The following is a 14,365-nucleotide window of genomic DNA, read 5'->3' on the forward strand; positions in this document are numbered from 1 at the left end:
ACTTGAGGGAATGATTGGAGGAACTATGAAGTAGCTCTTTCCCTATACATATATATATATATAAACATAAACATACATACATATACATATATATATATATATATATATATATATATATATATATATATATATATATATATATATATATATAAACATAAACATATATATATATATATATAAACATAAACATATATATATACACACACAAACATTACACTTCTTGTAGCATTCATCATCTTACAGCGGAAATGAACCGTATTTAACAGTGTTTATCAGTTTAAATATATTTCATGAATTGGTCCAAATGTTCCTAAACTTAAAACTGAACCGTGTCGTCAGTCCGTAGCCTACTTGTGTGTGTAGTTCCCGCACAGTAAAGACAGACAGCAGTACTCTCACATCAACAGCTCCTCCCATTGTCCCGGCACGCTGCGAATCAGCTATCAGACACGGAGTTGTGTTCAAAACTCCATTCACTTCTACTACTAGTACTAGCCTACTACTACAAACAGTGTGAAGCTAGCCGACGTTAATACCACAACTAATACACTCTGCCTTCACAATACATGTATGCAACTGGACGAGAAGCACCTGCCTGCATAGACTAGTGCAAATATAGAAATAAAAAGACAATACAGACTTTTACTTCTGAAGCTTTCAACCGCATATGAACTGAGCACATAGGCCTATAGGGTTGTGTTTATTTCCATCCATAGGGTTGTGGTTATATTAAAGCTCTGGAGAACAGCTTTAAATGGATATATTTGGTCAAACTAAGGTCAAGAATTAATGGTGAGCATTTCCAAATTAATGCCTACAAACAATACTGACTGTATGATTATGAAACGCTGTTGCAAACACGTTTTGCAAAAAGAAAAAAAGAAACCAGTTCTCTATTATGTGCTTTAATTCTGAAGGTTGTTACCGGAAGTCCTTCATGTGAGCGTCTCTAGCTTTGTCACACACAGACGCACCGAGGCTTGTTGTGTCTGCTGCTCGGAGGAGAAGGAGAAAAGCTGAAACATTAGAGGTTATGAATCAGCTGCTAACTTTGCGTGTGGTCGTGTAACGGCTGGACCCGGCGGCTCGTTTAAACCGGAGAAGCGCAGTCGGTGTATCACGTGTGTGACCGGCTCCTCCTCACAGAGGGAGTGTAAGTAAATGAACGCGTTGTTTGGAGCCGCTAAACAAAGAGCTTTTCTTCCCTCTAACGTTACACCATTGTTACCGAGCAGAGCGCCTGTTTCTCTGACTCATTCAGAGCTGCTGCTTCTCAAGTTTTACTGTGTTTAAAAACGTGAGCTTTCATGCTGTGTAACTTAATTAATTCAACATAATCAACCAGCAAACCTCTGTAACGTTAACCATAACTAACTCACTTGATACCAGGCTATAGCAGTAAGTTTACCAACAATGATATCGGCAATTAACTCTAGTTTGGTGTTCATAACCTCCACTTAAATATCATTTGTGTGCAATTTAACCGGGTGAGGCGAATTATTTGGATTTAACAGGCTTATTAACGTTCAGTTATTCTTTACATCCAACTTCTATTTTTCACTAGCAGTCATAACGTTACCAGATCATGTGTATGGCAGGTGTTCAATCAGTCTTTTCTAGTGTAAATACATTGAGAGCAATGGAAAAAGTCGAATTCAAGAATCAAATTCATTGTATATGTGCACACATACTTGGCCAATAAAGCTAAATCTGACTCAGGATCTGTGATTATTAGTTTATTATTAGTTATTATTAGTTTGGATAATAATCCCAGCTTGAGTTTCCACATCAACAGTGTGCACACCATGTCCACTGATCCTCAGAGTCAGATTTAGCTTTATTGGCCAGGTATGTGTGCACATATACCAGGGATTTCTTGAATTTGACTTTTTTTCCATTGCTCTCAATGTATTTACACAGAAATAAGACAAAAAAATAGCCAAGAACAAGGACGACAAAGCGTCCACCAATCGGAAGGTCGGTGGTTCAATTCACCGGCTGCTCCGGGTCACATGTCAATGTGTCCTTGAGCAAGACACTTAACCCCCCAAAATTGCACCCGAAGGCATAGCCATCGGTGTGTGTGAATGAGTATTAAGATTAGATCCTGATGGGCAAAGTTTGCACCTTAGCAGTCTCTGCCATCAGTGTATGAATGTATGTGTGAATGGTTGAATGCTGACATGTAGTGTAAAGCTCTTTGAGTGGTCGGAAGACTAGAAAAGCGCTGTATAAATGCAAGTCCAATTACCATTACCATTTACCAACAAAGCTGAACAAATAAAGGTAATGATGTACACAGTGTGGACTGCCTTCTGAAATCTGTGTGACAGATTGGGATCCACTCTTTACATCGGCCCACATTAAAACTCCTCGTAGAACTGAATCTCTGTGTATGTGACTGAGTGCAAGAAGATTGTCGACGAAATAAAGTTAACAAATTACAAAATAGGACATGTAATTTAAAAAAAAGTGCTGCTTTAGTGGATTATATTTATGCCATATTCAAAAGTGGTTCTCAATGAGTCAAAATAACACCTGTCGTATGTCGAGCAGGAATGATACTAACACTGTTTATTTTTGCCAAAACATTGGGTAACATTAAACTGCTATGTTGGCATTGCATTCTTTGTGTATTTGAGCTATTGGGGGTGGGGGGCCAGGTCCATGTGGCAGCACTTGTTGAGTTTGCCATGCTGCTTGTGTTGACAGGCGAGGGGCAGCCTGTGCTCCAGTCATGACCTCTGGGAATGGGAACACTAACAGCGACAGCAGCAGCCAACAAAGTGGAGAGAGCAAACCAGCCCAGGCACTAGTCAAGTCCCACATCCTCACCCATCTGATAGAAGGCTTCGTCATCCAGGAGGGTGCTGAGCCTTTCCCTGTGAGTACTGGAGCTCTCCACGTGTCTTTCTGTAAAGTCACAAACACACAGATACAGAATATGAATCGTTATAGGACGGGGAGGGTAATCAAAGACCTGGCAGTCGACTACCCAAAGTGGCAGGTAACTCAAAAACAACATTGGCCGTGCTGACTTGTTGACCGGTTGCAGGAAACGCCCTGATCACATTCGCACATTCGTTACACACACATACATACCTGGAAGCTGTCCGGTACGACCACAGTCTGTTCTGTTCTGTTCGGCTACTGCGCAGCTCCACTAGTGGTTGTCAGTGGTGGTAATGACAAGTGCCGCCCAGTGCTTTTTATTGTATGAATAAACACAAGTTGCAGCAGCCTTCAAGGTTTGTGTTCGACCAATCAGCGTTCAGCTCTGCGAGCTCCATCCTGATAGTTCCTATGCCTAAAAGCAGGAACTTTTTTTGGCACTAGGAACAACGGTAGAGGAACTAAATTTCGACCCTGGCTCCTGCAGTCAAAAGGTTAATGAGGTGGAAACAGGCTATTAACAAAACAGAACCTTAAAACGTCTTGACCACCTATGCAAGTAGCATTCATTGACAAAATCTTTGGGCAACCTCACCCCCGCCCCTTTCTCTCCATGTTTCCTGTCATTCTGAACATAAAAATAAATAACTATCCATCCATCTGTACATTTTCCATACTCCATTCAAGCAAGAAGCCAGAGCACATTTGTACATTGTGTTCTTATAGTGTTCTGTGATTATCTTTTGCAAGCGGTTATCAGCTGCCTTAATGAAGTATATTTTGTTCTGTCTGCAGGTGGAACGTCCATCTTTCTCGATTGAGAGCCTGAGGAGACACACTGCGGACTCAAAGATGAACGGCATCTCACCAAAGGGTAAAGTTCTGTAGATTTAAAGTTCTCAGACTAGTAGCACAGCTTCGTTGTTTCTTTCTCAGAGCATGGTACACACTGGGAGCGGATATTTCTCTTCTCCGTGTACAAATGTGATACTGTAGAAAACATTACGTTGTCACAGGATTGCACCTTCTCCCTGTATCAATCTATTTCACTTGATCTGGTTGGCTCATCACATTGAATTGCATAATAATAATAATACAATAATTACGGTGAAGTCTGTCACATTGAACTGTGTGAGTGTTTCAGAAATCTGACTTGAAGAAATCTGACTTTAGGCCCAGACACACCAAACCAACATCAAAGAACTAGCCGAAGGCCGCCTGTTGCGTCGCGTCACGCTGCCTTTGTCTTGGCCAAAAAGTAGCACTTGAACACACCGCAAAGACTACAGCCAATGGCCAACTAGCATGTACGGTCTGCACCTGCGTGAGAGGAAATAAATCTCCACACCAGGAGGCTGCGGTAGTCTGTATTCGTCATTCAAAAAGAGAAACCAGAAGACCGAGGACATAATTAATCAAATTTTTTGGAAAACTGTCATAGAATAAAGAACACACCGCCGTATGCATAAAATCTGAGTAAAAAAAGTTTACTTTTTTATGCAGTCAGAACAGTGGGATCTGCATTTGCATTTATCATAGTCCCCTGTAACATCCAACATCATAGCACTACTTTGAGAGGACACACACACTGAGAGGGTGCATCTCTTTGCAAATTAAATAAAGTATTGACTGAGTAAATCTTTGCATGTAAACTATTAATTAAGAATCAATACAGTGTTTTTGAGAATCGATACAGTATCACAAAACATAATCAAAACATCCATATTTTATTTTAAAATATTTTCTTACACCCCTTCTATCTCTAAAGGCCAAACTGTATACCTGTTCTGAATGGACACACTCAAAGGTGAGGTGAAAAGTCTGCTGGCACAAAGAGGGGAGAGACTCAATGAATAGTACAAATGGGAATAACGGAGCACAATCAGACATGTCTGTCATTGAAAGCATTCATTACACTCGCCTGTACACGTAAGTGACAGAAGTAGTGAAGAATGGGGAAAAAGAGCTAAGAGAGAAGGCCAAACCTCACTCACAACCTGCTGTTTGACGATTTGACAAGCACTTTGTTTGCAGCATATTGAAGCTCTAAGGGTGTTCCCTGCGAATGAAACTCATTTTAGCCTTTTGCAAGCGATCTCATTGGTGAGATCATGAGACATAGATGTGTGCTGAGATGTATATCAGCCAGTAAACTGAGAGCTTCGCTTTCATGCTCAGCTTCCACAGCGGAGTGCTCCAGGTTTCACTATGAAAGGACGACAGACTGGATACTGTGTGCCGTGTCTTGCAGTACTTAGTCCTCGTCCCTACACGGGTGTGTTTTCAGTGGATGTTGCTGCTGGCGATGGTACCTCTTCTGTGCCCCTGGTGTTTGACTGTGTGTTGGCTGCTGTGTTCCCTCAGAGCTAAAGGCCCAGCAGGAGCCCATGCTGACCTGTGAGCTGTGTGGCAAGGTGGATTTTGCCTACGTTTTCAAGAGGTCCAAGAGGTTCTGTTCTACAGTGTGCGCCAAACGGTAAGGCAAGGCAGGGAAGACATTACTCTCTCTTAGTTTCCTTCATTTCCACAGTTCACCCTGAGGTGGAAATTGTGTCCCGATCAAGTGTCGATCCTAATCTGAGTCCTTTAATATTGGGTTTTGGAGTCCAAACGGATGCTTATATTTTCATAAATGTTGATTCAATATGTATCTGAAACATTGGAATAACAGCTGTAGACTACTAAACCTGGCATACTTTATGTTTCACGGGCTACTTGATCCAAATAGGGAAGGTCCTGGTTTAAAATGATTAAGTTGATAATGTTGAGTTATTGATATGATATGAATAAAAGACTCCTGTAACTGATGTAACGTGATCAGCTAGAGAGAAGATATCTCACTCGGTTGGAGTTATTGGGACTACAAAATCGGTCCACTAGCGATTCTACAGCGGTGTTACAGAGTGGAGGTTCTTTTTCCCTCAAATTCAACTTCAGTTTATTCAAAGTCATTCAATCCGAATGAAATGATTGGACGGGCTGCATGTCTACCTACCTGCCTCTGTCTTCCACAGATGTTCCAACTGGTTGTGAAAATAAACAATAAAGCTTAGATTCATTATCAGGCATTAAGACTAAGTTTCAGCTTACCATGTTAACTTTCTTCGTAGCTACAATGTGGGATGCACAAAGAGAATGGGTCTCTTCCCAAACCGCCAAACCACCCTGGAAAACATGAAGAAACAACGAGCACTGAATGGAGACCACAAAAACTGCAGTTTAGAGTCTAAAAAGAAGGTGAGACAACAGTGACCTTTTGACTTTTAATTTCTAATGTTATGTTGTGCAATTCCTTACCATGAAGCATGACTGCCTGTATGGAACAATGTATGTATTGTATGTTTCTTTCTTTCTTTCTTATAGCTCTTATCTCATCTACATTAGATTATGTCATCATGTCAGAGATATATATAAATGTAATTAAAGTCTCTGACAGAAGTGTTGTATTGAAACCCGTCTGACTGCTCCGTCTGTGCAGAAGCCTGCTGCTGCTGCTCTGTCCACTGATCACTCAGTCTACCCTGCGCCGGGAGAGTCCAGCCAATGTTCGGACTTGTCTGGCTACAAAAGACCCCCGTCCCCCCTGTCGGCCATCCAGCCCCACAGCTTCCTGCCCAGTGACCCCGGCCGGTGGAACATAGAGGACGTCTACGAGTTCATCTCCTCTCTGCCAGGTGGGCGCCGCCTCAACTCTTACTTTATTACACATTCATCGTCTTTAAAGGCTCTGAAAACCCATTTTCAGTTTCTTACTCCAAGCAAAAGCACATTTTTTTAATTATTTTGCAGACATCACAGACACACCTGACAGCAGCCTGAGCTGGACAGTATTGCTAGAATAATGTTGAATGTAGCATCAACTAATATGGCAACTGTATAACAAAAAGCGTTGAGAGGGCATGGACAAAAGGAATGAATGTGACAATAACGATTTTAATATGAAGGAATTAATTCAGTATTTGAATATGTTTTTATCACAGAAGTTGGGGATGAGTAAAGTGTTTTATATATATTGTAGAAATCCTTTGCCAAATCTGTCCATTACTTGATATAAGAATTCCCATCCGATAGAATCAACAGCCTTCTCAACATCTGATTATTAATATGATCGATAATGGGTTTTTTTTGTATTAGTTTATTTGACAGTGACAATACATTGTTACACTAAAAGAGAAAAGAAATAAAAAAAAATACAGAATAGCACATCATACATAAAATCACATAATACAACATCGTACATTACAATCAATTTACATATGTATGTTCCCAATCGATAATCAGTGATCACAGGTTTGGTTTAGTTTCAGCCAGTGTTTCACCTTTTCATTTAACGTTTTCAGGTCAGGTTGTATTTTTATTTCCATTAGTAGGGCGTTCCAGAAATGCATTCCTTTTACTGAAAAAGACGACTGACTTGCGCTGTGCCACTCTGCAGTTACCATTCTTGATCCCCTAGTGGCTATTCCATTGGTATTCATTTTGTTAACATATGGACAAAGTACAGCTGGGGCGAGATTGTTCATTGTTTTTGAGCCATTATTTTCAGTGCTTGTTTATATAGCGATGCAACAGGTTTGACAGTCGACTGTGAAGCCTGGCTCCATACAATAACACAATAAGACAAGCGTGAAAATATCATGGCACGCATAAACAGTTGAGCTGCCTTAAGGGGTATGTATTGTCGTATCCTTCTAAAACATTTCAGAGAACAGTTTAGATTTACCTATGTGTGAGGGCTTTATCTATTTCCTCAATTGAAATTTCATATATAAGATATGTCATTATGTGCTTTGCCAAAAAGGGGAAGTTCTAATGAAATTAAAAACAGTTCCATATTTTGTTCACTAGCTTTGTCTGGTTGAGTGTATAGTGATTTGTGATATTAAAGGGCCAGTGTGTAGCGTTTTGGGGGGGGGGGATCTATTAGCAGAAATAGAATATAATATTCATAACTATGGCTATGGTAGAGCGGGCGCCCCATGTACCAAGGCTGAGTCCTTACTGCAGCGGCCCAGGGTTCGAAATCCAACCTGTGGCCCTTTGCTGCATGTCATCCTCTCTCTCCCCCTTTCAATACTATCTCTATTATTATCAATAAAGGCATAAAAGCTAAAAAAAATATATATATATATATATAATCTAACTATGGCTGTGTCCTAAATCATTCACTCATTCACTACTCCCTTCTCACCATCCCGGAGATCTATCCAGACGGGGCTATATAGTGAGCTCATCGGCAAAAGTACGCCGTTAGTGTCATGATGCGCTGCTCACGTTAAATATATTACTTTAATGCTACAACTCATGGATATGTCTCAATCGTGCTGCTCGTCTGCCATTTTACCTTGAACGCAATTAATGATATATAGTGCCTGGTTAGTGACCATCGTTGTACACTACTTTTCATCTGCAACCACACCACTAGATGCCGCCAAATCCTACACACTGTACTTTTTTTAATTAAAAATTTGTTTCAAATTATTACTGGATTCCTTCTAAATTCAATTCGTTAAAGGGTCTCTAATTTTATAAATTGCGTTTTCTGCTTGTTGCTTGTGGAGCCTCCAGGCTAATGGTTTTAGGGCTTTTGGACCTGCTTCATAAATCATTTTTTTTCCCTCAATCTCCTCTATGATATTTAATTGATTTCCTGTTTAACGGTTCTCATTTCCGATAGGGCAGATGGATCGATGGATCCTGGATTAGTGGAACTATAAGTATCCGTTCCAGATCGCCAAGTTGATCTTGCAGATTTTCAGATTTTTTTTACCATTTAACTTTTTTAAGAGGGCAGTCTGAGCTTTTATTTTTTCCTCTAAGGAAGGCTTGGGCTGCATCCCACGATATAACCGGATTGACTTCTCCATTACCGTTGTGCTTTAGATAAACCTTCAGTCCTCTGCCATTCCTGCTCTAAATGTAGCACTGTTCAACAAACCTGTGTTTAAAATCCACAAAGTTTTCTAGTAACACGGCATGCAAAGACTTTAAAAATGTCTTTCAGTAATTATAAATAAAGAATAATGAATACAAAAAAAAATTCAGTGTACTTACAGTACATACAGATACAGATTATTCTAATACCAACCATGGTGACAAATGAATGTAGTTACCCATCATGGTGATTATCATGAGACATCAACCTAGTGCAGTTGTCTGTGCAGGGCTGTGGAGTAAGCTGACGGTCGATGGTTTGTGGTTGCAGGTTGTCTGGAGATTGCTGAGGAGTTCCGCTCTCAGGAGATCGATGGACAGGCCCTGCTGCTGCTGAAGGAGGACCATCTCATGGGAACCATGAACATCAAGCTGGGCCCTGCACTCAAGATCTTTGCCCAGATCAGCACGCTCAAAGACTCGTAGCCCATCTCGCCCTTCACACAAACACCAATACACTGCCGTCAGAAGGCAGCTCCGCTATGACTGGACAAACGCGATGTGCTCAGGATCTCCCACGTGTTGACGTACGTGTGAGCTGAGTTCAGGTACTGGGCCAGAATTGTTTGATGGACGTTTTGTCGTGGCCTGCTGAACACGAGGACATCAGCTGGGACTGTTTGACTCACCTTTTACACTGATAACTTCACTCTGGCACTACTTCAGGAAAACTTCACCCCATAGTTTAGATGGGAATGGTGTGTTAGGTAGGCTGTGTTGGGAAAAGTTTCTTTCATTGAGAACATATTGTTTTCATGATGTATTACTGTACCTTGTGTTCCTGCAGGGGAGGTTTAACGTTAGCAGTTGTTTTGTTCTAGTATTTCTCTGGAGCGTGACTATGAAGCAGGGTTATTATAGCAAACTTAAACGAAAATAAGCAGTGGAAAATATTGTCGTAAAACTGAAACTAAATATACATCATTTCAGAAAAACTAATAATAATGAACGTAAATTCATTTCAGTCTTAGTTTTTTAGCTATAATATACACCGATCAGCCATAACATTATGACCACATGCCTAATATTGAGTAGGTCACCCTTCTGCGCCAAAACAGCCCTGACCCGTCGAGGCATGGACTCCACTAGACCTCTGAAGGTCTGCCGTGGTATCTGGCACCAAGCCGTCAGTAGCAGATCCTTTAAGTCCTGGAAGTTGCGAGGTGGGACCTCCGTGGATCGGACTTGTTTGTCCAGCACATCCCACAGACGCTCGATTGGATTGAGGTCTGGAGAATTTGGAGGCCAAGTCAACCCCTCCAACTCGTCGCCATCCACATGATGTAATAGAAAACGTGATTCATCAGAGCGAGCCACCTTCTTCCGTTGCTCCTTGGTCCAGTTCTGATGCTCACGTTCCCATTGTAGGCGCTTTTGGTGGTGGACACGGGTCAGCACGGGGCACCCTGACCGGTCTGCGGCTACGCAGCCCCGTACGCAACCAACTGCGATGCACTGTGTGTTCTGACACCTTTCTATCAGAACCAGCGTTAACTTTTTCAGCAATTTGAGCTCCAGTAGCTCTTCTATTGGATCGGACAACACGGGCCAGCCTTCGCTCCCCACGTGCATCAATGAGCCTTTGGTCTGACTCTGTCGCCGGTTCACCGGTTTTCCTTCTTTGAACCACTTTTGGTAGGTCCTGACCACTGCAGACCGGGAACATCCCACAAGAGCTGCAGTTCTGGAGATGCTCTGACCCGGTCGTCTAGCCATCACAATTTGGCCCTTGTCAAAGTCGCTCACATCCTTACGCTTGCCCATTTTTTCTGCTTCCAACACAAAGTTCAAAATGTTCACTTGCTGCCTAATACATCCCACCCACTGCCAGGTGCCATTGTAACGAGATACTCAATGTTATCCACTTCAACTGTTAGTGGTCTTAATGTTATGGCTGATCAGTGTATAAGTACCGAAACAATGAGGCAGCCTGAATTTCCATCAATTCTCGTGAAATTGAACCACAGAAATTGAAGCTTGACATTCCAGGTGATGCCGCTGTGTCGCAATTGCTTCACTAAAGTAACGTGAAGATTAAACATAATGGCCATTCCTACACTGTTCTCCAACCATGTATTTTGTATGTATACTTCAACATTATACCTGGCCCTAACAAAAACAAGCTAAAACTACTGTAGCCAACACACTCTGAAAACTAAACTAAACTAAAATGAAGTCCAAACTAAAATAAAATAAAAACTAATTGAAAATTCAAACCTATTATAAACTTGCTGGGAGGAATTTCAGATCTGTGTTTGCCGTTTCAGGTCAACATTTTGGAATACATGCCTGCTTCATTAAAAGATCAATGTTATGTGCATCCTGTGCAGAGCTACAGTCACTGTCAAACTACCTGCACTGCTTATCTCTTTCAACTGTGGACATTTCAAGTCACTGAGTGGCTCATAAACTTCATTACAGGGAGAATTTTGAAAATACAAACTCAGTGGATGGTGACAATCTTTTTAGCAGCTTAAAAGGTGGAAAAATGACATGATGTAAGATATACTTTTATTGTCCCCGTGGGGAAATTCTTCCTGGAATCCTGGTCTAACTGCAGTTTCAAACACTAAATTAAAACAACAACAAGAATGATAAACGATTCCACGTGAGACAGGGAAACAGTTTCACAGAAACGGATGCTTCAACACATTCACAGTCCACGTAGATAATGGCACATACCATCACACAAACCATGGCAGGTATTGCACCCAGGTAGTGCACTGCACCGTCTACCATCTTGCCCATATTGCACAGACAATAGCCCAATATTACACAGATGCAACACATTGCACTGTCCTAACATAATGCACATAATGCAGAAGAACTCTTCCACGGTATGTTCCATTAAAGTCAATACAAACCATGTAGAATCAAAGGAAACAAGAGAAGGAAGGAATGTAAAGAAGGGAAGCTATAGAAAGGGGACTACCACTTCCATTAAATTCAGCAGTATTGCTGCAATATCTCTTCCAGCCACCAGTGGCAGCACTGAGTTCACTGCTGCTGAGCAGCTCACCAGTTGGGAAAAAGAAACCCTGGCTGCGGTCGAATAGTCTTTTTTGCTTAGGAAGGTTCCTAACGGAGTGAAATGACCCAGAAGTACCTAAGTAGCAGCCATGATAAGAGCTGTTCGAATTCTCCATATGCTGAGGAAAGGTGTTTCAATGCTTCCTTTATTATCTCATTTAGCATAGGATACACTGGACCATCCTTTACCAGAGGAAAAGAGAGAATAACATCCCACAATTCCTTGCGGCTGCAGCATTTAAAGCGACGAACCATTCGGCCGTTCCTGATAACAAACGATATGCTTATTTTGCATATTTATTTTCATACAGTCATACACTAATTGGGATTCATGTTTAATATGAGTGGACAGTGAAAACCGTTTTATTTCACTTTATTTTTAATTAATTATTTATTTCGAACATGCAACAAAAACCTAATTAAAAAACGAAACAAGAATAACAAATAAAATGAACAGATAATCAATTAACAAATAATATTACATTGTTGGAAGAAATATATGGTCCTACACCTTCTCCATAACTCGAACAATTAACTCAGTATTTATCATATATTCCTTTGTTTATTTCAATTTCAACCTTGGTAATGAAGTGATATTTTTCACTGGTTGTCCACGTTAGGTCAGATAATCCTTTATTATATGTTGATAGAGTGTTCCAGCAGCAGAAGGACCTGTGGTATCTCTCTTTCACACACCGCGGGTGAAGCAGCCTGTCACCGAAAGGCCTATTTACCAACGCACGGTGGGAAGCAGCGCCTTTCCTAGTCTATCTTCAGAACATTGCAGTTTCACCACAGCAGATTCACGTCACTAACATCCGCCGCCGTCGCATCATAATTATGGAGCCTAGCGTAAGTGCAGTCGGATTCTCTTAATACCGTGGTTGTCTTTTCCTAAGTCATTGTGAATTCTCCTTCACATCTTTCCTGACGTTTTCTATCGAGGTCAAGGAAAAGTGGTTAGGAAAAGACGTTAGGATGTCATTTTTTGACTTTTCGACCGCAGCCCCTGTGCCATCTTTGATTGTGCACGGTTGTGTTTCAACTTCAAGGAAAGAGATTTTTCTTGGTGAATTCATCAGCGGAATGAGCTTACTCAGTTTCTTTGTGACTCTATTGATACTATGAGCCGCTCAGTGACTGAAACAATAAGATTTTCAGGAGATGGCGATGCAGGACTGTGATGTGCTGATTGACAGTCCTGGATCAGGGCTGAGATAGGAGTCCAGAATGAATGTTTAGACTGGGACTGGAGGACTGGAAGCAGTGAGAAACTATTAGACTAACTCCATCGGCAGTTGTGAGAAAAGCTGTCAAAGACATTGACACTGTGGTTTATTAGTTATTGACCAACAACCATTAACAAGATCCAGTACTGTGTGTGAGCAAGACACTTTAGAAGTTAATGGAAGACAGACTTTGTCACTTGTTGCAGACCACTTTTATCTCTGCTCACACACAAGCTTATGTCCCCTAAATAAACTGACTTGTAAGAAAACACCTTGCTTACAGCTAGAGTTGGTACTTTTCTTTAAAAACATTTTTTTGTTATATTTCTTGAAATTGTCATTAAATCCCAACAGCAATCAATAAAACAAATGCTCTGACAAGAACAAGAAAAGAAATCTGACTTTGTGACTTTCTCGTTAGATTTTGGAGCTAGTGCTGCTGTCATTGGAAAAGAGTTGGCAACACTGGGCTGCATTTTTCAGTTGGATCATTTTTAAAATCCAGCGAACTCTTGCTAGTTTCATAAAATTACCAACCCTAGCTTTAATTGTAATAATTTAAGAACCATTTCCCTGAAAACAGATATTGGTTTTGGATACATAATAACACAGAGTAGAAACACACTGACTCAATAAACCTCATGTAAAACTGTTGTTTCCAGGTCAAAGCTGATTTATACTTCAGTGTCACAGTGTCTCTGTACATGACAACATGGACACATTTAACATGTAATGTGATCCAGCGTAATTGTATTTATTCAGCTTTTCAGTCATGTTTGTGGGAATGTTAGGCTACATTTTATCAGAAGGTGATCTGTCAGTTTTGTCCACTCAGTTATGTGCTTAGGCTACAAACAAGCTTTTTGTTATTTTCATGTAGCAAAGCCATTTTAATGCAGACGTTCTGTTCTGTTAACCCCCACTGGTACAGTTCTGTATGAGAAAAGAGTGAATGAGAATGAATGCAAACATGAATTTTCTCACGTTCCACACTGCCATTTAGTGTTGCAGCAGTGATATTACAGTGATCATAAGTGCCTATGGTGACATATTGACGCAGAAGTATGATTCAAGTGTGAAAGCTATGGATAGTTTGTATGCCCTTTTTAATTATACTTTTACCAAAGTCAAGGCAGAGTCACTGCTGAATTGCTGTCACAAGGGACATATCATGCTCATTTTCAGGTTCACACTTATATTTTGGGTTTCTACTAGATGTTCACACGCTTTAATGTTCAAAAGGCAAATGATTTTTCTCATACTGTCTGTCTGAATATACC

The 14,365-nt window shown here is 40.8% G+C and overlaps 1 protein-coding gene across 1 annotated transcript; it reads left to right on the top strand.

Annotated features, from left to right (window-relative positions):
* The first annotated feature begins 944 nt into the window (after nucleotides 1-944).
* On the top strand, nucleotides 945-9,852 carry LOC119489281 (polyhomeotic-like protein 2). Its single transcript, XM_037771518.1, has 7 exons — nucleotides 945-1,153; nucleotides 2,713-2,884; nucleotides 3,688-3,766; nucleotides 5,257-5,368; nucleotides 6,003-6,129; nucleotides 6,371-6,566; nucleotides 9,098-9,852. Exons 2-7 carry the CDS (start codon nucleotides 2,738-2,740, stop codon nucleotides 9,250-9,252), a joined length of 816 nt encoding a protein of 271 aa, XP_037627446.1. The 5' UTR covers nucleotides 945-1,153; nucleotides 2,713-2,737; the 3' UTR covers nucleotides 9,253-9,852.
* The last annotated feature ends 4,513 nt before the right edge of the window (nucleotides 9,853-14,365 follow it).

The sequence above is a fragment of the Sebastes umbrosus genome, chromosome 6, assembly GCF_015220745.1.
Source record: "Sebastes umbrosus isolate fSebUmb1 chromosome 6, fSebUmb1.pri, whole genome shotgun sequence".
Lineage (NCBI taxonomy): Eukaryota > Metazoa > Chordata > Actinopteri > Perciformes > Sebastidae > Sebastes > Sebastes umbrosus.

What these genes read in the sequence shown, in the direction of transcription:
- LOC119489281 (XM_037771518.1), top strand. Translation starts at nt 2,738, where the DNA reads ATGACCTCTGGGAATGGGAACACTAACAGCGACAGCAGCAGCCAACAA. An exon ending in AGGGTGCTGAGCCTTTCCCT is followed by an intron (nt 2,885 to 3,687) that starts GTGAGTACTGGA and finishes TTCTGTCTGCAG; the next exon opens with GTGGAACGTCCATCTTTCTC. An exon ending in GTTTAGAGTCTAAAAAGAAG is followed by an intron (nt 6,130 to 6,370) that starts GTGAGACAACAG and finishes CCGTCTGTGCAG; the next exon opens with AAGCCTGCTGCTGCTGCTCT.